Raw genomic sequence first — 25,743 nt, 5'->3', positions numbered from 1 at the left:
ATTCAATCAGAGAATTGTTTTCTCTTTATCGGCAAGTTTTTATCTCAGCTAGTCTTGACAAAAACTCCTTTTTTGAGGAGTGGGAGGGGATACTTTTTAGCTTGAATGAACTTGGCTCAGTTGTCACACCAGTTGGTGCAGAGCCATTGTTACATAACAACATGAAAGAATTTGAAAGAGAATGTGTGCATTAATTGATAGTTACTGATGGTGTTGAATGTTATCTTGTTCTTCAGTGCAGCAGTTATGAACAGATTATCAGTAGGATCAGACCTCACTCAATTCAACCTTGGCATAGATAGACTTACAATAGATGTATTGTACCAATAGAAATGCTATTTAAGCAGTTTTATAATGACCCATGTATTGGAGGAAATGAAATGCTTTTTTAAAATTCTGTTAACATTAAAATCAAGTGCTGGACTGCATTTTAGGACCAATGTAGACCACTGAGGAGCAGAGGGATGTTGATTCAACTTTCACCTCTTCCCCAATACATTGGCCCAGAAATTCCTCTGGGGGTCTTCCCGCGGGCAATTGCTTCCTCTCTGAATATTTGTTACGAATTTACCTGGTGGTCTAGGAGGCACCCTGATTCCGATGGGCAGGCCTTCTCCTTCCGCGCTGCGAAGTGTGCTCCCATGCAGAGGGTCCCGACGCAGAAGATGCAGTCATGTGTGACTGCTCAGCCAATCAGGTAAGTATTTCACAGGTTCCCATTAATAGCACTGAGACTTGAGTATCTACGAGTTCTCAGTGCTATTAATGGGAACAAAAGCAATCACACAAAATAATAAAAAATAAAAAACAGACCAAACATATTTAAAATTAATTGAAATAAAGTTATTATGTCTTATAAAAATATTATATTTTTCCGATTTAAAAAAACTGTTTTTTAAATTATGGTTAAAAATAAACTTACTATAGTGGGGAGGGTTTTTAACAATAAGCTATGTGTTTATAATTTTATTTTACAATTCTTTTTGTGTGTTTTAAAACATTTGCGTCTGTAAAAGTAGGCTGTGCACCTGTTTTTTCAGGCGCAAGATTTTTGAGGATATTTGCTGGTGAAGATATGGTTAAATAGCCCAATCTTGCTTGTACAAATGTCCTCGCTCCTGATCTGGCTACGACATGTCAAGCTCCAGCTTGACAGATCGGAATAACCGGTTTTCAGCGCATGCACAATGCGTGCTGAAAACCGGCTTTTCCAATGCCTTCCCGGGTCCGTAGAAACTTCGTACGGGCCCGGGACGTCGGAAATTCTACCCCATTAAATTTTTGATCCCAGCCATGATATGGTGACTCATAGGAATGTAACGCCTTAAAACAATGAATTCATGGAACCATTATAAGTACTGCAACTTAAATCCCTTTAAGATGTCCTAAATTTTACTCATCATCTCTGATCTGCAGCAAGTTTGGATACAAGTATCACACATTGCACTGCTTTGTATTATGACTGGGGAAAGTAGCATAGTGGTTATGTTACTGGACTAGGAATCTAGAGACCTAAACTAATGATGTTTTCAAATCCCACCACAGCAGCTGGGGAATTTAATTTCAGTTTCATTAAATAAATCTGGAATTTAAAAAAAAATCGAGTGTCAGTAATGGTGACCATGAAATTACTGGATTCACTAATGTCCTTCAGGGAAGGAAATCTGCCTTCCTTCCTGGCCTGGCCTATATGTGATCTTAGACCCACAGCAATGTGATTGACTCTTAATTGCTCGCTGTGGTTCAAAAAGGCAGCTCACCACCACATTCTCAAGGGCAATTAGGGATGGGCAATAAATGATGGCCTTGCCAGTGATGTCCACATCCCATGAATGTGTAAAAAAAAAGTGCCACCTGAAAGTAGCTTCCTTTAACTACAAAAATCAGCTGTGTGTCAGAAAAAAAAAAAGGTCATAGATATCAGGCCATGGACTCTCCATTGTTTGTAGTAGTCTGATGCAGAAGATTACATTATCCCACTGTTCTGCTTGAGGATTGTGACCTCGGTATTGGTGCCAGTAATTCCCAACATTTCTCATGCTTTCTCTCGTGGAGGAGGAAGAGAAAGTATGTGGGAGCAAGACTATCCTAGCATTCATACAGTCATGAAATTCTTCTCTTAAAACTATAGTTCTTGCCATTTACGATGACTTTCACTATCATACCTGTTGTGTATCTGTAAAGCATGCACTCCCATGTTCCGCCACCAGGGAGCTCATCCCCTGAAGTCCCAAAGGATCCCAGCATCCCTTGGGATCACTGTTCCTCACTCTGGAGTGTCTTATTAAAGACTGAGGCCACTGTTACTTTAACCTCCATATATGCAGCCTCATCTGTGTTAGGAACACAATAACTGCCGACGAGAATATGAATCCAACACAAACATGCAGCGAACTGTGGGCATCCTGGAGAAGTTCGCGGAGGGTGAGGACTGGGAAGCCTATGTCGAATAGCTAGACCAGTACTTTGTAGCCAATGAGCTGGATGGAGAAGGAAGCGCTGCAAAAAGGAGAGCGGTCCTCCTCACAGTCTGCGGGGCACCGGCCTACAGCCTCATGAAGAATCTTCTGGCTCTGGCGAAACCCACAGAGGAGGGTTATATGAGGAGCTGTGTACACTGGTTCGGGAGCATCTTAACCCGAAGGAAAGCGTGCTGATGGCGAGGTATCGGTTCTACACGTGCCAGCGATTTGAAGGTCAGGAAGTGGCGAGCTATGTCGCCGAGCTAAGGCAACTTGCAGGACAATGTGAGTTTATGGCTACCTGGAGCAAATGCTCAGACTTTTTTGTACTGGGCATTGGCCACGAGACCATCCTATGAAAACTTTTGACTGTAGAGACACCGACCCTCAGTAAGGCCATTGCGATAGCACAGGCGTTTATGACCACCAGTGATAACACCAAACAAATCTCTCAGCACACAAGTGCTAGCAATGTTCATAAATTAACTGGAACTGTGTTTGCGAGCAGAAATGTACAGGGCAGAAACCACGAGTCCGCAACTGCCAGCAGGCCTCAGGTGACCCAGATGACTCAGAGTCCCCAACAAAGGATGAATGCAAGGCAATTCACACCTTGTTGGTGTTGTGGAGGCTTCAATTCAGCATATTCATGCCACTTCAAAGGGTATGTTTTCAAGAGTTGTGGAACAATGGGGCACCTCCAACGAGCTTGCAAATGAGCTGCGAGCTCTCCAAAACCTGCTAACCACCACGTGGCAGAGGATGATCGGTTCATGGTGGATCAAAGCAATTTCAAGCCTCAGAGAGAGGAGGCAGATGCTGAAGTACACGGGGTGCACACATTTTTGACGAAATGTCCACCTACAATGCTAAACGTAAAATTGAATGGCTTACCCGTAGCCATGGAACTGGACACTGGCGCTAGCCAATCCATCATGAGTAAAAAGATGTTGGAGAGATTGCGGTGCAACAAGGCACTCAGACCAGCCCTGAGCCCCATCTACACGAAACTGAGAACGTACACCAAAGAGCTTATCACTGTCCTGGACAGCGCCATGGTTAAGGTCACCTACGAGGGCACGGTGCATGAACTGCCACTCTGGATTGTCCCAGGCGATGGCCCCACACTGCTTGGAAGGAGCTGGCTGGGTAAAATCCGCTGGAACTGGGATGATATCCGAGCGCTATCACATGTCGATGAGGCCTCATGTACCCAGGTTCTTAACACATTTCCTTCCCTTTTTGAGCCATGCATTAGAAACTTTTCCGGGGCGAAGGTACGGATCCACTTGGTCCCAGAGCCATGACCCATTTAACACAAGGCGCGAGCGGTACCTCACATGATGAGGGAGAGAGTGGAAATTGAGTTGGACAGGCTGCAACGCGAGAGCATCATCTCCCCAGTGGAATTCAGCGAGTGGGCCAGCCCGATTGTTCCAGTACTCAAAAGTGATGGCACGGTCAAGATTTGCGGCGATTATAAAGTAACTATTAATTGTTTCTCGCTACAGGACCAATACCCGCTACCTAAGGCAGGCAACCTATTTGCGACGCTGGCAAGAGGCAAGACATTCACCAAGCTCGACCTGACTTCGGCCTACATGACGCAGGAGCTGGAGGAGTCTTCGAAGGGCCTCACCTGCATCAACACGCACAAGGGACTGTTCATCGACAATAGATGCCCGTTTGAAATTTGGTCGGCTGCAGCGATCTTCCAGAGAAACATGGAGAGCCTACTCAAGTCGGTACCACACATGGTGGTCTTTCAGGACGACATATTGGTCATGGGTTGGGACACCGGCGAGCACCTACAAAACCTGGAGGAGGTCCTCCAGCGACTGGATTGCTTAGGGCTGTGGCTGAAGAGGTCGAAATGCGTCGTCATGGCAACAGAAGTGGAGTTTTTGGGGAGAAAGATCGCGGCGGACGGCATTCAGCCCACAGACGCCAAGACAGAGGCTATCAGGAATGGCACAGAGCTGCGGTCGTTCCTCGGACTCCTCACCTATTTTGGTAACTTCCTACCGGGGTTAAGCACCCATTTAGAGCCCCGACATGTATTATTGCACAAAGGTGAGATCTGGCTCTGGGGAAAAAAACAAGTAATTGCTTTTGAGAAAGCTAGAAACATTTTATGCTCCAATAAGCTGCCTGTATTGTATAACCTGTGTCAAAGACTTGTGTTAGCATGTGACGCGTCATCGTACGGAGTCGGGTGTGTATTACAACAAGCTAACGTTGTGGGGAAGTTGCAACCTGTCGCCTATGCTTCTAGGAGCTTGTCTAAGGCCGAGAGGGCCTACAGTATAATTGAGAAAGAGGCATTAGCGTGTGTGTTCGGGGTAAAGAAAATGCATCAATACCTGTTTGGCCTCAAATTTGAGCTGGAAACTGATCACAAGCCCCTCACATCCCTGTTCGCTGAAAACAAGGGGATAAATACTAATTCCTCAGCCCATACAAAGGTGGGCACTCGCGCTATCAGCGTATAACTAAACCATCTGCCACAGGCCAGGCACCAAGAACTGTGCAGATGCTCTCAGTCGGCTACCATTGCCCACCACGGGGGTGGAAATGGCGCAGCCCGCAGACTTGTTGATGGTCATGGAAGCGTTTGAAAATGATAAATCACCTGTCATGGCCCGCCAGATTAGGACTTGGACCAGCCAAGATCCTCTGCTGTCCCGAGTAAAAAACTGTGTACTGCATGGGACCTGGGCCAGCATCCCCGTTGAAATGCAAGAGCCAATCAAGCCATCCCAGCGGCGAAAGGACGAGCTGTCCATTCAGGCAGACTGCCTGTTGTGGGGTAACCATAGTGCTACCAAAACAGGGCAGGGAGTCGTTCATCTCAGATCTCCACAGCACACACCCCGGTATAGTAATGATGAAAGCAATAGCCAGATCCCACGTGTGTTGGCCGGTATCGACTCTGACTTAGAGTTTTGTATACGGCAATGCAGCGTATGTGCTCAGTTGAACAATGTGCCCAGAGAGGCACCACTAAGTTTGTGGTCCTGGCCCTCCAGACCATGGTCGAGGATCCATGTCGACTATGCGGAACTGTTTCTCGGAAAAATGTTCCTGGTAGTGGTGGATGCTTTTTCAAAATGCATTGAATGTGAAATTATGTCGTGAAGTACCGCCACCACCACCATTGAAAGCCTGAGGGCCATGTTTGCCACCCACGACCTGCCTGACATACTGGTCAATGACAACGGGCCATGTTTCACCAGTGCCGAATTTAAAGAATTCATGACCCGCAATGGAATTAAATATGTCACCTCGGCCCCGTTTAAAGCAGGCTCCAATGGGCAGGCAGAGCGGGCAGTACAAACCATCAAACTGAGCCTGAAACGAGTCACAGAAGGCTCACTCCAAACTTGCCTGTCCCGAGTACTGCTCAGCTACCGCACGAGACCCCACTCACTCACAGGGGTGCCCCCGGCTGAGCTATTCATGAAAAGAACACTTAAAACCAGACTCTCGCTGGTTCACCCCAACCTGCATGATCTGGTAGAGAGCAGGCGGCAGCAATAAAATGTAAACGATGGTCGCACCACTGTGTCACGGGAAATTGATCTGAATGACCCTGTGTATGTGCTAAACTATGGACATGGTCCCAAGTGGATCGTGAGCACGGTGATCGCTAAAGAAGGGAATAGGGTGTTTGTAGTCAAACTAGACAATGGACAAATTTGCAGAAAGCACCTGGACCAAACGAGGCTGCGGTTCACAGACTGCCCTGAACAACCCACAGCAGACACCACTTTTTTCGAGCCCTGCAACACACACCCAAAGGATCAACGACACCACTTTGGACCAGGAAATCGTACCCATCATGCCCAACAGCCCAGCAAGGCCAGGCTCACCTAGCAGCCCTGCAGGGCCAACAACCAACAACACGCCAGCCCAGTGAGGGCACAGCCAACACACCAGAACAGACATTTCTACCGAGGCTGTCCACCAGGGAAAGAAAGGCTCCCGACCGCCTCACTTTGTAAATAGTTTTCACTTTGACTTTGCGGGGGGAGTGATGTTGTGTATCTGTTAAGCATGCACTCCCATGTTCCGCCACCAAGGAGTGCATCCCCTGAATTCCAAGGGATCCCAGCATCCCTTGGGAGCACTGTATATAAGCCGGCCCCTAAGGCCTGTTCCTCACTCTGGAGTGTCTTATTAAAGACAGAGGTCACTGTTACTTTAACCTCTCTGTGTGCAGTCTCATCTGTGTTAGGAACACAATAATACCGACCACTGGGATAGTTCAGGTTGCAAAGCTGCCTCACCAATCAAGGAAAAAGGGTATGAAATGAAAAGGATTGTATTTATATAGCGCCATTCACAACCTCAGGACATCCCAAAGCACTTTACAGCCAATGAAGTAATTTTGAAGTGTAGTAATTGTAGTGAACATAGCAGCCAATTTGTGCACAGCAAGCTCCCACCAACAGCAATGCGATAATGACCAGATGTTGATTGAGTGATAAATATTAACCGGGGCACCAGTGAGAACTTCCCTGCTCTTCATCTTTTTTGCATCCACCTGAGAGAGCAAACAGTGTCTCGGTTTAACATCCCAGCTGAATGATGGCACTTATGACAGTGCAGCACTCCCTCAGTACAGCACTGGAGTGTCAGCCTATATTATTGTGCTCAAGTCTCTGGAGTGGGACTTGTACCCACAGCCATCTGACTCAGAGGCGAGTGTGCTACCAACTGAGCCATGGCTGACACTACATTGTTGTTTGGTGGGAGCATGAAATGAGTGATAGTGAATCGGCAGTCTGTTTTACACCGCAATTGATGTCCTTTTCCATTGATGCCTGTCGGGCGCGCTCTAAACAGGCTGCCGATCCTCATCACCCATTCTGCGCTATCGGCAAGGACCGATTTCACCACAGATTTAGAAATCCCACAGCCAGCTGGCTATAAAGAAAGAAGGACAAATACGGAAGAAAAATAAATTGAAATAGAGAGAAAGAGAAAGAAAGGAATACATTAATGGTTACTTGGCTACCTCTTAGAAAAAATGGAACACATGCGATTTTCTGCTTTTAACCATGTTTATAATTTGGAACAAGTGGACAGTTAAGGATGTGGTTTATGGCTGAAAACATTTACATGTAGAATTTGTCCAATATCCACTCATGAAAAAAAACATAACTAGCTTTTCTCACTGTATTAAAGTGAGTAGAGGTTTCTCTGCAACTCTTTGTAGATATACTATGGAAGTGTCTATCCCACAATCCATGGGCTCAGGCAACTTATTCCAATTTGCATTTATATTTATTTATTTGCTCGTCTGTCCTGTTTGAATTATGTAGGCCCAGTGATTTGGAAATGAAGTTTCTTGGCATTGATGGCTGAACCCATATGTAGCTCATGAGGCTCCATGTACCAATGAGGCCCAGGAAGACATAAAGCCTGGCCACCCCTTTACGTAAGGTTACACTGACATAAAAATTTCCGTTATAGTGATATAAAATGTTTCTTTGTCAAGCCCATTCCTTCCACATCTTGTATTCTGTCATGGATTCTACCCAACCCCACGTAATCTCATTAGGAAAGGTTTTAAATGATTTTTTATTCTTCCCTCCAAGGTTATTTCAATCAAAATTTAACAATATTGGTCTGTTACAGATTCTACTGCAACAGTTGCACTAGGTAGACAGAACATCTACTTTTATGGGCGCTGATTCACAATGCCTTATATCCTCTGGTATATTGTACATAACCTGGGGATGTAATTATAACACCTGAACCAGATATTCCTTTCTTTCACATGTATATTTCTTCAATTTTTCCAATGATGGACTGAGTTACCACTGCGAGAGGCTTGATATCGATGATTAAAAATGATTTATTTCACAGTAAAGAGAACATTCTGATCAACAGTTATAATCAGGTTTACATAGTTCAGTAAAACTTTATGTAACTTAATGATATAAAAATAATGAACATTCTATTACCTCACTTCAGCGATTGATCTTGCTTAACTTAAATTATCTGACATGTCTCTACTTTGTGCCATCACAGCACTTTGCTGCCTGGATGCCCCGGCGAAGTTTTTCCTTTAACCAAAGCTCACATGTGAGTCCTTCCTTTACCCACATGAAATTGGAGTTTGGTTTCTCACTCCTTCTCCGCTCCGGGTGCTGATCAGAAGAATTGATAATCAAGCCTGCTCCTGTACTCCCTTGCTTTGAAACTAACTGTGTAAAGTTCAACAGGAAGGGGCATTCCACTCACTCCCATTGTGAATATTTATTGGGAGCCCCTGGGGTGAAATAATGGCTCCCTATTGCTTTTGGTTATCCTGGGTGATTGTGTCAATATCTGACTTTTGCACCTATTTGACAAATGCCGACAGGTTGTGGCTTTCATTTTTAAGCTGCGTAAATTCACTTTGTATTTAAAGTCAAACACTGAAGGTGAGCGTTTTTTTTACCATCAAATCCATTCTGTTGAAAATGGTCAAAAGATCCTGAAACATGAAATAGTCGAACCGTACAACCTGGGTCATGAACTTTTTGATGGCTGCTTTCCTTGACATGACTGTTTATAGTTTTATTAGCCCAGGAGCCACTATGTTGTTCAAAATATTCAAAGCTGAGCATTTTGCATATTTCGGGTCATGACTCCATTTTGAACAGGCAGGGACATTGTTGGTAGTGTTCTCTAATTGTGATGATCACATAGTTAGTAGTAGTGCTGCTACCTGGAGTTATAGATGGTATTGCATCTAATATTCAACATATTCCAACACGGAACTAATTGTGTAATTGATGTCCTCAGGCTTGAGAAAGTTCAGCAGCGAAGTACCAGAAAAAGCTCTCCTGCCTTGAATCTGTTATGAGTTTTGCAGTTATTGACTTCTTGCTGCACTTGTAAAACTTGGGTTACCACCAGCTGACAGACCAGCAGTTTTCCAGACTCCAAGTCAATCCTTACAGTTCAACTGCATCCATGTCTTTCTATTCCCTCAGGAAACATAAAGAAAGCAATGCATTGCGGCTGCATTATCACCCAGCATTTGCTAAAATAAATCAACATGTCTGCTACTAAATAAACTCTGGTTAAGAGAATGAATATTTTCCTCCCAATTTTCTACCCTGTTTGCTGAAAGTGTTTGCTAATATTGAAATGTAGTTCCATGGAAGCCGGCTATCATCACTCATGTGATCATCATTTATGTGCGAGTCTTGACAGGGAATGTTAACAAATTATTCGACTGTAAAGGGGAAACTCAGCAAGATGTAATCCTATTCACAATCACTATTGGTTCCTTGTTAGGAAGTGATGACAGGATGGGAAGATATACTGAGTGGAGTGCCCCAGGAACATGTGAATATACAGGCCTGAAAAAGAACATTCCACAGAGATTAGTGCTGAGGCTCCTACCGCTCTAATGTGCAGCAATCATTTAGATTCAGATACCCAATGCTACTGGACTGGTTTCCAGATTTAGAATTAAAAAATGAAAGAACTTGCATTTATATAGCGCCTTTCACATTCTCAGGACGTCCCAATCGTTTGACAATGAATGAAGTGCTAACTTTTGAAGTGTATTCACTTTGTAATGTAGGAAGATTCAGGTCAGAGGAAGAATTTCCCAAGCTCATCCTCCTCAATCGCGAACAGCCCTGACTCCTCTGTGATTTACGATTTTGACCTGCCCACAGCCAGCCAGCCAGCTGCCTCTTCAACGATTTTGAGCAGGCAGCTGACCGGTGAGATGTAAATGAGGCCCAGTGGTTAAAAGAACATAGGACTCAAACTGATGACATTGCCCCCGACACCACTCCCACCACCCCACCCCAGGGTGAAATTGCTCATTTTTATAGCCTCATTAGCATCTCCGGGGGGGGGGGGGGGCGCTAATGGGGCACAACGAGGTTATTGCCCGGGGGAAGGGGTCGATAACACCTCGACCGGGCCACCATCCTGAAGCCCAGCACTCCGCCCAATTGCGGCCACTAAAGAGACTGTGCATAACGGCCTTCCCCTTTAATTGTAGGGGAGAGGTGTTCTGCCACATCCGCGTAGCACTGACATTGCCGGCGGGGCACTGGGCTCCAGAGCGGCGCTGGATTCAAACTGCTACAATAATGTGAATAGTGGAAGCAGCATGGGATGCTATGCTGAGTGAACATTACTCTGCATTCGTCCATGCAAAGCTGACATTTGAGACACTGATGCTAATACTGATAAAAAGTGTTCCAATTCCCAGCACTGACTTCCCTCGTCTTATAACAAAATATATTTTATTGAAATTGAAGTTAAGCTTTATTTAATAAAGGCACCATGCAACTGATCAATAGTGACTGGGAGAGTAGATTCCTGGTCTGTGCTGAATTATCTAATCTCACCTAAAGCTCGACAACTGGCATAGCAGCCTGATTCGGGAGGCAAAAATCAGTCTGTGCTCTTGATCCTGATCGGATGCATGGCTGTTGAGTGAAAATAGGAATGGTTTGCCTCAGACGCCTTCCATGGCGCAGCACATACTATCTGGGCTCACACGTTGGTGACACTCTAGAGGGCGTACAAAGCTCATGGAACCCAATAAAAATCAAAAGCCTTGAGACGTTGTTACAGAATTGGACTACCAGAATTAGTGACTGAAGCAAACAGCATGTCAACATTTAAGAAAGATCAGATTGGTAGTTGGGGGAAAGTGGAATAAAAAGATACAAGAGCAGACCGGTCATATGTGTTTATAACTGCTACAGTGTGGAGGATAACCACCAACACAGACTGATTGGACCAAACGGCCTTTTCCATGTTGTAATTCTGATGTAATTCTATGTAAAATCTGCAATCCTACAATCCCGATAATCACACATGGATTGCACCTTCCGCAAATCTCCGCTGCTGATCTCGATTAATGCCCTGGGGTCAAGGGAGGTTCCTTATTTTGTGTGCCATTGGCACGCACCTGTGCTATTATAGGCGTATCTTGGGGCCCCCCCATGGTACAGAGACCAGGGGGTAGAAATTGTCCCCCGCCCGCCCGAAACGTGGCGCACGCCCCCCGTTTCAATGGTTTTTAAATCGCATCTGTCGTTGAGGTCGCCTCTTGAGCAAAATTACGCTCTTTGTTGTCTTTTTTATTCATGTCCGGAAGTCGCTCTAAACGGGGGCAGTGGCAACACCTGAGGGGTGGATACGCGGCAGTGGCGCAACACCTGAGGGGCGGTAGTTGGGGGCGGTGCGGAGTGATCGCTGTGATGATGTCATCACGGCACCGCATCACCACGGCTCTCCTCTTCACTTAAAGGGGAGAGGCTTTGCGATTTTAAAACTTCAGCCCATTGGGCCACCAGGGAGCTTTTGGCCGGGCCAGCGGCTCTGTTGGCGGCCCGGCCGAACCCGAGGGCATAATTGTTGGACCGACATGGCAGTCGGCCGACAAGAAAAAACATGGTGGCAGCGGCAGTGCATCCTTCCCTTTAAGGGAAGTCACACCGCCATTGCAGAAGGCCTCAGCCTCACTGGACCACCAGGAAAAAACACATTTTGACACCACCAGGCAGGCCGAAGATTTTCAGAATGGAATTTCGCCATCGGGATGAGGGGGGGGGCGCGGTAGATCGGTGGTGCACACGGTGATGACGGACTTCAGACGGATCGGCAGCAGCAGAGCAGTAGGGGGAATCAAGGCACTACCAGGAAACCTTGGAACGGCAATTGGGCTAGCAGCGACTATTCCACGAAAAGACGGTGGCCATTCCATTCCGTAGCGTGGCCACCGATTTGCGGTACTAACAGGCCTTGAGAAGGCCAATTTCAGCCCCAGGAATCTAACCATAACTTGACAGTTCTGAGAGGGGTGCTGGTTCCTCTCATCCTCTGCCCCCCACCTCTTCAGAAAGAAGTTTAAAATGCCTAACTACTTTGTAAGGAAACTGCAGTTAAATATATTGTTTTAAATAACATTTTTTTTCTCCTGCCCTGTTATAGTGCAGGAAATAAACCCTGTAGTTCAGTCACCTCTGTTCCTATTTTGGGTAGACATAGTACATTATGGTTTTTTTAAGTAATTTTAGTTTTTTAACTGCTTATTTTTTCCCACAGGGAGACCAGGGTTATCCAGGAGAACAGGGTTTTCGAGGCATCGCTGGACCACCTGTAAGTTGATGCATTGAATTTTCCTGAAATCATGCTGTAACATCAAGTTGGTGTTTCCATGTCTGATTCAGTGAGGAGTTTTATCTTTCATTTTTTTTCTCACCAATTTCCTCTTCTCACCTATCCTGAAATGGAAGAGTCCTTTCCTGGAGCATATTTCCATAGATTCTTTGCAACATTGTGTACCTCACCCAAAGTTCCATATATCAGGACTGAAAATTGACAATGAATGTTGGCAGGTTATCCAACCGTGAACTTGAGCCCTGTCCTCACCCCACACACTTTCAGTAGCTGGCGTCCAGAATCAGGAAACCTATCCACATTTTCCCCTCTCTAACACAAGGATCTGTCTCGCCACCTCTTCTCTCAACCCCTCAACTGCCAACTGAATTGTGAACCTGTGGAATTCCCTACCACAAATTTGTTGAGGCAAGTTCATTAGATATATTCAAAAGGGAATTAGATGTGGCCCTTACGGCTAAAGGGATCAAGGGGTATGGCGAGAAAGCAGGAATGGGGTACTGAAGTTGCATGATTAGTCATGATCATATTGAATGGTGGTGCAGGTTCGAGGAGCCGAATGGCCTATTCCTGCACCTATTTTCTATGTTTCTATGTTTCTATGTACTGTCAGATGGCTTGTCCAAAATCAAGTCTTGAATGTCATAACTTTCTCCAACTCTACATCAATAAGATCAAAGCCAAGGTCCCCCACCAGAAACTCCACCTCCTTTGTACTGATTCCAACTCCCTCCCCAATTATTCTGTCAGGCTGAACTAAATTATTCATAACTTTGACATCCTATTTGACCCTGAGCTGAATTTTATCTGTCACCAGAACCATTTGGTTTCACCTCCATAACTCACCTCAACTCTCCGCTGCTGTAACACTTATATATGCCCTTTTCATTTCCAGACTCAATTCTTCCAACACACTTCTTGCTGGACTCCCATCCTCTCTTCATAAATTTGTCCAGAACTCTAAACATTCGCCCATCATTCTGTCCTTACTGACTTTCTACTCCAACGAATCCAGACTCAAACTTCTGTTAATCTCTGTTTTACTGGCTCAGTCTCCATTTCGTCAAATCCACCTGTGCAGCACCTTGAAGCATTTCATTAAATTAAAGGCACTACAAAATACGTTGCTTTTGTAAAATAGTAAGTCTTTTTTTTGCCAATTAGCTTCTGTGATTCATGATGTGGAGCCATTAGTTATTGAGGTTATTAAGGTTTTTGATGAATTTTTATCATCAGCGAAGCAAATATCCAAATCAATCCTTCCTCAGCCCTGCTCACATCTAGGTGGCTAATGGGCTGTGGTGCATCTGTTTTGCAAGATATATTAATAAACTAGAGAGGCTATAAACTGTGGAGGTTATGGCTGGAATTTTCAGAGGTAAAAACGGGTGGATTGGAGGCATGGGGGGGGGGGGGGAAGTGAAAGTTGGAAAAAAAATGTGAACCCGACCCCAACCCGCCCACTTTCACCTTTCACTCAGGCGGGCGAGAGAGGGCAGGCTGCCATTCCACTGCCAGGAGGCAGGTTGGCAATTTACATATTTTAATGAGACCTGGAGCCTCTGCTTTAACCTGCTTTGCAGGTTTTACTGCAGGTGGCCAGGGATTTCTGGGCTTGGGATTCCCAGTGGCTGCAGCCTTGGGGAGCAATCCCTCTGGGCTGGGAGGAGCAAGAGAGCATCTTCCTTGCCCTCAAGCTCCCCCACCATCAGCCCACACTTCTCGGGTCGGGTTTGGACCACCATCCTAGATCAGACTTCCGCCCCCCGACCCCGCCCCAAGCATGAAACACTCCTCCCCGCCCCCACCTGGATTGCGACTTGGCCCCGGGGTCGGGAATTGGACCCCCCAATAACCTCCCCCCCCCCCCAACCCAGAGATTGTGACAGCCCCAGGGTCAGGAATCGGCCCCACCATGCTCGGATTCCCCTTCCCCCACCAGTGGAATGGACCCCTACCCCCGGGGTCTCCAAATCCCCCCTCCCCCACCACCATCCAGAGATTGTGTCAGCCCCACGGTCAGGGATCTGGCCCACCATGTGCGCCCCCCCCCGCCGCTACCAGGGGATTGGACCCCCACCCCAACCCCAGGGTCTCCAACCCCCCCTTCCGTACGGGTGGGATCCAGGAAAATCCAGCCCATTTCTTTCACTCTCTGATTTTCTGGGCTACCTTAAACTTATTCTCTCAGGTTATGTATGGAAACAAATGATGTCGATTACTAATCTAAGCACTAAACAGTATGTAACAATCGCATATGTTTTTAAAGTAACATTAGCAATACATTGGCGATTACACGGGCTCGAATTAGAGAACAAGATGTGCCATCAGAAGTACTTCTGTCCCCTATAGCCAATTGGCTGGAGTAAAAGGATCATAAAGTAATTGATAACATATCAATATTATAATCTATTGCAAACCCAGTATTCATTATCGGAAATGGGCACAGTATCTGTTCTTATTGCATCCAGTTATTGCTATATTTCTGTTTCTAGGGTATCAAAGGTGAAAGGGGTCAGAAAGGATCCTTTGGAGAGAAGGTAAGAGAAGTGTTTAACATACGCAGCATGTTTGATAAGCTTTTAGATTGGCACCTAGAACGATAGAATAGTACAGCACAGAAGGAAACTATTTGGCCCCTAGTATGTGTGCTGGATCTAGGCTAAAGCAAATCAAAACTAATCCCACTGTCCTGATTTATCTTCAAAGTCCTGTATCTTCTTCTGCTACCAATTAAAATAATTACAAGTTCGGGAAAAGACAGCAGAGGCACTATTACATACATATATATATATATATATATATACTTATAAATTCATTAGCAAAGGGAATAGTGCCAGAGGATTGGCAGACAGCTAATGTAATTCTTATATTAAAAAAAATGATAGAACAAGTCCAGGACACTATGGACTAATTAACTTAACGTCAGTGGTAGTAAAGATAATGAAATCCTTACTCAAAGATGTAAGAAAAAGCATCTAGAAACTGAAAATATAATATTCTTATGATTTGTGGAAGAACAAAGGGATTCAGGAGGTGGTCACCCGAACATTTAAGGGTGTGCAGACAGAGAGGGAATGGGTGCCCGCCAGACAGACAAGGAGGACCAGGCAGGTAGGGCAGGAGTCCCCTGAGTGCATCTCGCTCTCTAACTGTATTCAGATATAAATACTGGTGAGGGCTGTGGTTCTTTATTAAGATGGAGAGTGACAGTGTTAATTCAGAGACTAGGGTCCTGAACTTAAGGAAAGGTAACTTCGATGAAATGAGACGTGAATTGGTTAGGATAGACTGGAACATGATTCTTAAAGGGTTGACAGTGGATAGGCGATGGCAGACATTTATAGATTACATGGATGAACTTCAACAATTGTACTTCCCTGTCTGGAGTAAAAATAAAACGGGGAAGGTGGCTCAACCGTGGCTAACAAGGGAAATTAAGGATTGTGTGAAATCCAAGGAAGAGGCATATAAATTGGCCAGAAAAAGCAGCAAACCTGAGGACTGGGAGAAATTTAGAATTCAGTAGAGGAGGAAAAAGGGTTTAATTAGGAGGGGGGAAATAGAGTATGAGAGGAAGCTTGCAGGAAACATAAAAACTGACTGCAAAAGCTTCTATAGATATATGAAGAGAAAAAGATTAGTGAAGACCAACGTATGTCCTTCGGAGTCAGCATCAGGTGAATTTATAATGGGGAACAATGAAATAGCAGACCAATTGAACAAATACTTTGGATCTGTCTTCACTAAGGAAGACACAAATAACCTTCCGTAAATACTAGGGGTTCGAGGGCCTAGCGAAAAGGAGGAACTGAAGGAAATCCTTATGAGTCAGGAAATTGTGTTAGGGAAATTGATGGCATTGAAGGCCGATAAATCCCCAGGGCCTGATAAGCTGCATCCCAGAGTATTAATGAAGTGGTCCTAGAAATAGTGGATTTATTGGTGATCATTTTCCAACATTCTATTGACTCTGGATCAGTCCCTATGGACTGGAGGGTAGCTAATGTAACACCACTGTTTAAAAAAGGAGGGAGAGAGAAAAGAGGGAATGAAAGATCGGTTAGCCTGACATTGATTCCAACATTTTCCCACGACCAATCAAAGATGAAATAGCAGTGCATTTGGAAAGCAGTGACAGGATTGGTCCTAGTCAGCATGGATTTATGAAAGGGAAATCATGCTTCACAAATCTCCTAGAATTTTTTGATGATGTAACTAGTACAGTGGACAAGGGAGAACCAGTGGATGTGGGGTATTTGGACTTTCAAAAGGCTTTTGATAAGGTCCCACACAAGAGATTAGTGTACAAAATTAAAGCACATGGTATTGGGGCTAATGTACTGACGTGGATAGAGAACTGGTTGGCAGACAGGAAGCAGAGTGTCAGAATAAATGGGTCCTTTTCAGAATGGCAGGCAGTGACCAGTGGGGTGCCGCAGATTCAGTGCTGGGACCCCAGCTATTTACAATATACATCAATAATTTAGATGAAGGAATTGAATGTAATATCTCAAAGTTTGCAGATGACACTAAGCTGGGTGGCGGTGTGAGCTGTGAGGAGGATGCTAAGAGGCTGCAGGGTGACTTGGACAGGCTAGGTGAGTGGGCAAATGCATGGCAGATGCAGTATAATGTGGATAAATGTGAGGTTAGTTACTTTGGTGGCAAATACAGGAAGACAGAATATTATTTGAATGGTGACAGATTAGGAAAAGGGGAGCTGCAACGAGACCTCGTGTCATGGTACATTGGTCATTGAAGTTTGGCATGCAGGTATAGCAGGCGGTGAAGAAGGCAAATGGCTTGTTGGCCTTCATAGCTAGAGGATTTGAGTCTAGGAGCAAGGAGGTCTTACTGCAGTTGTACAGAGCCTTGGTGAGGCCACACCTGGAATATTGTGTTCAGTTTTGGTCTCCTAATCTGAGGAAGGACGTTCTTGCTATTGAGGGAATACAGCGAAGGTTCACCAGATTGATTCCCAGGATGACAGGACTGACACATGAAGAGAGATTGGATCAACTGGGCTTATATCCACTGGAGTTTAGAAGAATGAGAGGGGATCTCACAGAAACATATAAAATTCTGACGGGATTGGACAGATTGGCAGGAAGAATGTTCCCGTTGCTGGGGAGTTCCAAAACCAGGGGTCACAGTCTAAGAATAAGAGGCAAACCATTTAGGACCAAGATGAGGAGAAACTTCTTCACTCAGAGAGTGGTTAACCTGTGGAATTCTCTGCCGCAAAAAAATTGTTGAGCCCAGTTCGTTAGACATATTCAAAAGGGAGTTAGATATGGCCCTTACGGCCAAAGGGATCAAGGGCTATGGAGAGAAAGCAGGAAAGGGGTACTGAGGTTGAATGATCAGCCATGATCTTATTGAATGGCGGTGCAGGCTCGAAGGGCTGAATGGCCTGCTCCTGCACCTAATTTCTATGGCCCCAAGTTTCCACATGATTTGCTCCTAATTTTTAGGAGCAACTGGTGTAGAACGGAGTATCTTAGAAATCGGAATTCTCGTCATTTAGTTTGCTCCAGTTCTAGTCAGTTAGAACAGTTTCACTTTGGAACAGAATTTTTTTTTCAAAAGGGGGCGCGTCCGGCCACTTACGCCTGATTTCAAAGTTTCGTGGGTGAAAACTTACCCCAAACTAACTTAGAATGGAGTAAGTGAAGATTTTTGTACGCTCGAAAAAACCTTGTCTACACTTTAGAAAATCAGGCGTAGGTTACAAATCAGGCGTAGGGAATGGTGGGGGGGAAGTGTTTAAAGGGAAGTTTACAAACATTAAACACTTCAGTTTTACAAATAAAGAGCCATCATCAATAATAAATGATAAATACATCAATAAATCTACCAATAAATCAATCAAAAAAAATTAATAAGAAATAATTTTTTTTTTAAATCAATAAATAAAACATTTTCTACTTACCGACTGCAGCACCGGGAGCCTTCCAACAGCGTGCTGGGATGCCCCCCTCAGTGTGTCTCTGTCAGTGTCTCTATCTCTCTGTCTGTCTGTGTGTCTCTCATTCTCTGTCTGTCAGTGTCTGTGTTTCTGACAGCGAGGGGAGGGGGAGGAGGTGGGGTAGAGGTAGAGGGGGGGGAGAAGGGGGAGGGATGGGGGAGAAGGGGGAGGGGGGAGAAGGGGGAGGGATGGGGGAGAAGGGGGGGAGAAGGGGAGGGATGGGGGAGAAGGGGGAGGGATGGGGAGAAGGGGGAGGGGGGAGAGGGGGGGAGAAGGGATAAAGGGGAGATGGGGGAGAAGTAGATGGGGGAAGAAAGAGATTGGGGGGGAGAAGGAGATTGGGGGGGAGAAGGAGATTGGGGGGGGAAGGAGATTGCGGGGGGGAGGAGATTGGCGGGGGAGGAGATTGGGGGGGGAAGGAGAAGGGGGAGGGAGGCTGAACGGGCCGGGCCCGAGATTTCTGGCAGGACCCGTCCCCAGCACCAGATTTACAGGTAGGTGGCATTGGGTCAGGTTGGGGGGGGTGGTGAGAGGGAGGTCAGTTCGGTTCGGGTCGGGGGGAGGGAGGGGGAGGTCAGGTCAGATCCAGTCCGGTGGCGGGGGGGGAGCGGGTGTCGGGTCCGGTCCGGGTGTGGGTGGGGGGAGCGGGCGTCCGGTCCGGGGGCGGGGGGGAGGGGGGCAGCGGATGTCGGGTCCGGTCCGGGGGCGGGGGGCGGGGAGCAGGGAGCAGGTGTCGGGTCCGGTCCGGGGGCGGGGGGTGGGGAGCGGGTGTTGGGTCCGGGGGCGGGGGGGAGGGGGGGAGCGGGTGTCGGGTCCGGTCCGGGGGCGGGGGGCGGGGAGCAGGGAGCAGGTGTCGGGTCCGGTCCGGGGGCGGGGGGGAGGGGGGAAGCGGGTGTCGGGTCCGGTCCGGGGGCAGGGAGCGGGTGTCGGGTCCGGTTCAGAGGCGGGAAGCGGGAGTCAAGTCGGGTCAGGAGGAAGCAGGAGCTGGCAGTGGGAGGAGCCTTATTCACGCAGCCCCAGTGAGGCCATTCGGTCAGGGCTAGGGGCTGCGTGCTTCGGGCCCCTTCTACACAGTTTCGGGTGCCTAGAGCTACTGCACTTGCGCGCCCACTGTAGCGCATGTGGAGAGGTCCCGGCACTGTTTTCAGCACAGGGACCTGGCTCCGCCCCCTACAGCTCCTGCTGCGCTGCGCCGAGGGCCAGAGGACCTGCAGGGAGGTGGAGAATACGGAGGGTTTTTTTAGGCGCACTTTGTGGCGTGAAAAATGGACGTCCAGGTCGGCACTGCGCCGTTCTAGGCGCGGTTTGAAACTTGGGCCCCATGTTTCTATGTTTCCTCTGGGCAGTACAGCCAGAGCCAAGTCCACAGCAACGTGGGTGCCTCAGCTGTGCAGCGTGCGAGGAGGATGGTCAGGAAAGTAATAGTGATAGGGGTTCAACAGTTGTGGAACAGACAGGCTTTATCTCAAGAGGGTTAGAATGCAAAAGTGAGGAAGTGATGTTTAAGTTGTGCAGAGCCTTGATTAAACCGCATCTGGCATACTGCATTTAGTTTTGGGCACCAAGCCTCGGGAAAGAAGGATAGATATATTTGCCTTGAAAGGATACAGCGCAGATTCATGAGAATGATACCAGGCTTAAAGCGTTAAGTTATGAGGACAGGCTACATAAAGCTGGCTTGTATTCCAATAATTTAGAACAACAACAACTACATATATATAACGCCTTCAACATTGTGAAATATTCCAAGGCATTTCATAGGAACTTTAGGACTAGTGACCAAAGCTTGATCAAAGAGTTAGGTTTGAAGGAGTGTCTTAAAGGAAGAGAGAGAGAGGTGGAAAGGTTTAGGGAGGGAATTCCAGAGCTTATTGCCTAGGCAGCTGAATAGTGCAGTGATGAAAATCAGGGATGTGCAAGAGGCCAGAATTGGAGGAGCGCAGAGATCTCGGAGGATTGTCGGGCTGGAGAAGGTGGCAGAGAAAGGGCGGGGTGAGTCCATGGAGGGATTTGAAAACAAGGATGAGAATTGTAAAATTGTGTCTTTGCCGGACCCAGAGCCAATGTAGTACAGCAAGCACAGGGGTGAAGGGTGATTGGAATTTGATGTGAGTACGATAGCAACAACAGAGTTTTGGATGAGCTCAACTTTACGGAGGGGGCAAGGTGGGAGGCCAGCCAGGAGAGCATTGGAATAATAGAGTCCAGAGATAACAAAGGCATGGAGTAATAGAGTCCAGAGATAACAGGAGGCCTTAGAGGTGGAAGTAGGCGGTCCTGGTGATGGAGAGGATATTGGGTCGGAAGCTCAGTTCAGAGTTAATATGACACCAAAGTAGCGAATGGTCTGGTTCAGCCTCAGACAGTGGCTAGGAAGAGGGATGGAGTCATTAGCTAGGGAACAGAGTTTGTGGCGGTGACCGAAGACAATAGCTTCTGTCTTCCCAAGGAAATTTCTGCTTATCTAATACTGGATTTTTTGAACATTGAGGGGTGATCTAATTGAGGCCTTCAAATGAAAAAGGAATTCAATAGGAAAGATACAGTGGCCTAGAAATTGTAACATAGAAAATAGGTGTAGGATTAGACCATTCGACCCTTTGAGCCTGCTCTAGCCTGTAACAAAGGGGTCTTTACCAAAATAATGCAGGGGGCACTTCCGACACAGAATGAGTGTGGCACGCTGACTGCCATAGTGGACCCTTAGGCTCTTGTTTGACATCTGTAAAGTATATTACACTGAATTCCTGATCAAAGCTTAGAACTTTCTGACAACATTGGGACGGATTTTCCTGTTTTTCCTACATTGCAGCAGTGACTATACTTCAAAAGTAGTTCATTGGTTGTAAAGCGCTTTTGGGACGTCCAGAGGCCATGAAAGGCGCTATATAAATACAAGTCTTTCTTTCTTTTCTTTTGTATTGCATTGAATCTCCTGTGTGCGGGCTATAATTAGAAAATTGGGTGAGGCTCGTCTATAAAGGAACCTGCTCAAATTTCGATCCATCTAATTTCAATCTATCTAAATAAATAGCTGGAAAATGGGTGGGCTTCCTCCTCAACTGATTGGCTCAACAGGATACGGCCCAGGTAATCTAGAGCACCCAATTGTAATAACAAGGAAATCTCTTCTACCTACACAGGACAAACATCATTGTGGTGTCATTCTCATTAGCTATTTCCCCCATTCTCACCTGTATTTTTTATTTGTCCTTCGGATGTGGGTAACATTGGTAACCCAATATTTATGGCCCTTCCGTAATTGTCTGTGGGCATTAAGAGTCAATCACACATTATGGGACTGGACTCACATGTAAGCCAGAGCAGGTAAGGCTGGCAAATCCCCATTCTGAAGGGCATTAGTGAACCAAGTGGACTTTTACAACAATCCGGCAGCTTTCACAGTCATTTTCTAATGCATGTCCACAAATGACCAGACCTGCCGAAGTGGGATTGGAGCTCACGAACTCTGGGTTCCTAGTCTAGTACCTTAACCAGTAGGCCACTCGTCCCAAGTCACTATGTCACAACCAGATCACTTTGAGCCTGGATTTGTGATTCAGCGTATTTTAATAGGGACCAATAATGCCTGATTCCTGCAAGATGCTATGGCGGAGAACTCATGCAGCTGTGGCTGGTAGTTTGAGTGCCAGCTATAAATGGGACTGGAATGCTTGACGATTCACAAGCATGAACTGTCACTGCAACTGCTATGCTACAGGGAGAGATCTAGGGCTGTCATGACACCGGTAAGCCTCAGTATGAAAAGAGCAAAGAATATTTCAAATATTTGCTTTTATAATGTGTATCTGTGGAACCCACTGAGCTTCCCTACTTCATACTGAAAATAGTAAGAATATCTGAAAGAGTAAAGAAAGACTTGAATTTATATAACACCTTTCACAGTCTCAGGAAGTACATTTGAAATATAGTTATGTTATAGTGAGATAGGAAATACGACAGCGAATTTGAGCACAGCATGATCATACGGACCCCAAAGAAATAAATAACTAGATCATCTGTTTTATGCCGTTTTGACGAAGGGTCTCCGACCTGGAACATTAACTGTTTCTCTCACCACAGATGCTGTCTGGCCTGCTGAGCATTTCCAGCATTTTCTGTTTTTGTTTCAGATTCCAGCATCCACAGTATTTTGCTATTGTATCATCTGTTTTATCTGTTTTGGTTGAGGGCTAAGTAATAGCCAGGACACCAGGAGAGCTCCCTTGCTGTTCTTCACAGTGTCATGTGATCTTTAACATCCACCTGAGAGTGTAGACAGAACGTTGGTTTACTATCTCATTGAAACACAGCTCCTCCAGCAGTGCAGCACTCCCTCAGTACTGCATTGAATTGCCAGCCTAGATTATGTGCTCATGTCTCTGGAGTGGGATTTAAGCCACAATCTTCTGATTCAGTGGTGAAAGTGCTATCACTGAAGCAAGGCTGACACCTATCTGTAAGGATAATGTTAGCTGAGAAAAATATTTTCTTAGCTCTCAACTATGCATTTGATTCCCATGGATACATAGCAAAAGCAAGGGATCCAGAGAACATCTCTTCCAGGAGATACAAGGGATCCCCCACAATGGGAGGCAGGGAAACAATTGTAATCTGATGCAGATAATCCTTCAGGAGAGTCCTCAAAAATCCATGAGACTGGTTTCATTACAATGGTTACATGATAATACAAAGATGGGAGGAAATGCAATGTGTGAGGAGGACACAAAAAAATCTGAAAAAGGACATAGACAGGTTAAGTGAGTGGGCAAAAATTTGGCAGATGGAATATAATGTTGGAAAGTATGAGGTCATGCACTGTGGCAGAAAAAAAACAAAGAGCAAGTTATAATTTAAATGGAGAAAGATTGCAAAGTGCTGCAGTACAGCAAACCTGGGGGTACTTGTGCATGAAACACAAAAGGTTAGCATGCACGTACAGCAATGATCAGGAAGGCCAATGGAATCTTGGCCTTTATTGCAAAGGGGATGGAGTATAAAAGCTGGGAAGTCTTGCTACAGCTATACAGGTGAGGCCACACCTGGAATACTGCCTGCAGTTTTGGTTTCAATATTCACAAAAGGATATACTTGCTTTGGAGGCAGTTCAGAGAAGGTTCACTAGGTTGATTCCAGAGATGAGGGTGTTGACTTATGAGGAAAGGTTGAGTAGGTTGGGTCTCTACTCATTGGAATTCAGAAGAATGAGAGGTGATCTTATCAAAATGTATAAGATTATGATGGGGTTTGACAAGGTGGATGCAGAGAGGATGATTCCACTGATAGGGGAGACTAGAACTAGAGGGCATAATATTAGAATAAGGGGCCGCCCATTTAAAACTGAGAAGGAGAAATTCCTTCTCTCAGAGAGTTGAGGATCTGTGAATTTGCTGCCTCAGAAAGCTGTGGAAGCTGCGACATTGAATAAATTTAAGACAGAAATAGACAGTTTCTTAAACGATAAGGAAATAAGGGATTATGGAGAGCGGGCAGGGAAGTGGACCTGAGTCCATGATCGAATCAGCCATGATCGTATTGAATGACGGAGCAGGCTCGAGGGATCATACGGCCTACTCCTGCTCCTATTTCTTATGTTCTTATTAGTGAAGCGAAGGTTGAGGAGGGACCTTATTGAGCTATTCAATATCTTTAAGGGTATTGACAAGTTGAATGACAAGGATATCGAATTGCCTCAAGAACAATAATGAAGAGCCACGGGATGAAGCTCAGAAGAGGAAAGATGAATGGGCATATCGACCTCACATGGAGGGTGGTGAATGTTTTGAATAGGCTCATCAGGGATATGATCAACGCGATAAGAGACAGTTAGTCATGCATCTGACAAGGAAACAAATTGAGGCAACAAAGGGTTCAGCTGTTTTTCATCTCAGGGGCTGTCCATCTTTTCCATTCCCGTATATTGCTGTGTTTGTAACAGGTATCAGATGAGTCTCAGCAGATCTGGATACAGTTCAATGCATGAATAGATCTGAAATAAAAACCAGCAACGTATGAAATAGGGACTCGAATCCACATTTATTAATTAGGGACTCGAAGGGACTGAGTATAACATAGCCAAGTTTGCCGATGATACAAAGATGGGAGGAAAAACAATGTGTGAGGAGGACACAAAAAATCTGCAAAAGAACATAAGACAGGCTCAGTGAGTGGGCAAAAATTTGGCAGATGGAGTATCATGTTGGAAATTGTGAGGTCATACACTTTGGCAGAAAAAATCGAAGAGCAAGTTATTATTTAAATGGATAAAGTTTGCAAAGTGCTGCAGTATAGCGGGACCTGGGGGTACTTGTGCATGAAATACAAAAGGATAGTATGCAGGTACAACAAATGATCAGGAAGGCCAATGGAATCTTGGCATTTATTGCAGAGGGGATGGAGTATAAAAGCAGGGAAGTCTTGCTACAGCTATACAGGGTATTGGTGTTGGTTTCAATATTTACAAAAGGATATACTTACTAGGTTGATTCCAGAGATGAGGGGGTTGACTTATGAGGAAAGGTTGAGTAGGTTGGACCTCTATTCACTGGAATTCAGAAGAATAAGAGGTGATCTTATTGAAACGTATAAGATTATGAGGGGGCTTTACAAGGTGAATGCAGAGAGGATGTTTCCACTGATGGGGGAGACAAGAACTAGAGGGCATGATCTTAGAATAAAGGCCCGCCCATTTAGAACTGATGAGGAGAAATTCCTTTTGTCAGAGGGTTGTAAATCTGTGGAATTCGCTGCCTCAGAGAGCTGTGGAAGTTGGGAAATTGAATGAATTTAAGACAGAAATAGACAGTTTCTTAAACGATAAGGGGTTGTGGGGAGCGAGTGGGGAAGTGGAGCTGAGTCCATGATCAGATCAGCCATGATCTTATTGAATGGCGGAGCAGGCTCGAGGGGCTGCATGGCCTACTCCTGTTCCTATTTCTTATGTTCTTATGAATCCACATTGCGTTATAAAATCTGAATGTGATTTGTTTCCCAGGGAAATAGGTTACTGTGTATACATTATAATTAATGCTATCTTTATTTTCTTAGGGGGAGCAAGGCCTTGATGGATTTCCTGGAAAAATAGGCTTACCTGGAGAAGTGGTGAGTGAAAACTTCCCAGCTTTCATAGTTAAAGGATTCAAGTTCTGCATATCT

General features: G+C 45.6%; 1 protein-coding gene across 1 annotated transcript in view; it reads left to right on the top strand.

The window, feature by feature from the left end:
* col22a1 (collagen, type XXII, alpha 1) overlaps positions 1 to 25,743 on the top strand; it is a 463,862-nt gene that overhangs the window by 262,940 nt on the left and 175,179 nt on the right. Inside the window, exons 14-16 of the mRNA XM_070888428.1 lie at positions 12,543 to 12,596; positions 15,113 to 15,157; positions 25,636 to 25,689. Coding sequence (XP_070744529.1) covers positions 12,543 to 12,596; positions 15,113 to 15,157; positions 25,636 to 25,689 — 153 coding nt within the window. The remainder of the gene's footprint in view (positions 1 to 12,542; positions 12,597 to 15,112; positions 15,158 to 25,635; positions 25,690 to 25,743) is intronic.

Source organism: Pristiophorus japonicus, chromosome 1 (assembly GCF_044704955.1).
Source record: "Pristiophorus japonicus isolate sPriJap1 chromosome 1, sPriJap1.hap1, whole genome shotgun sequence".
Classification (NCBI taxonomy): domain Eukaryota; kingdom Metazoa; phylum Chordata; class Chondrichthyes; family Pristiophoridae; genus Pristiophorus; species Pristiophorus japonicus.
The sequence above is the reverse complement of the archived record's forward strand: the minus strand, read 5'-3'. Positions and strand labels throughout refer to the sequence as shown.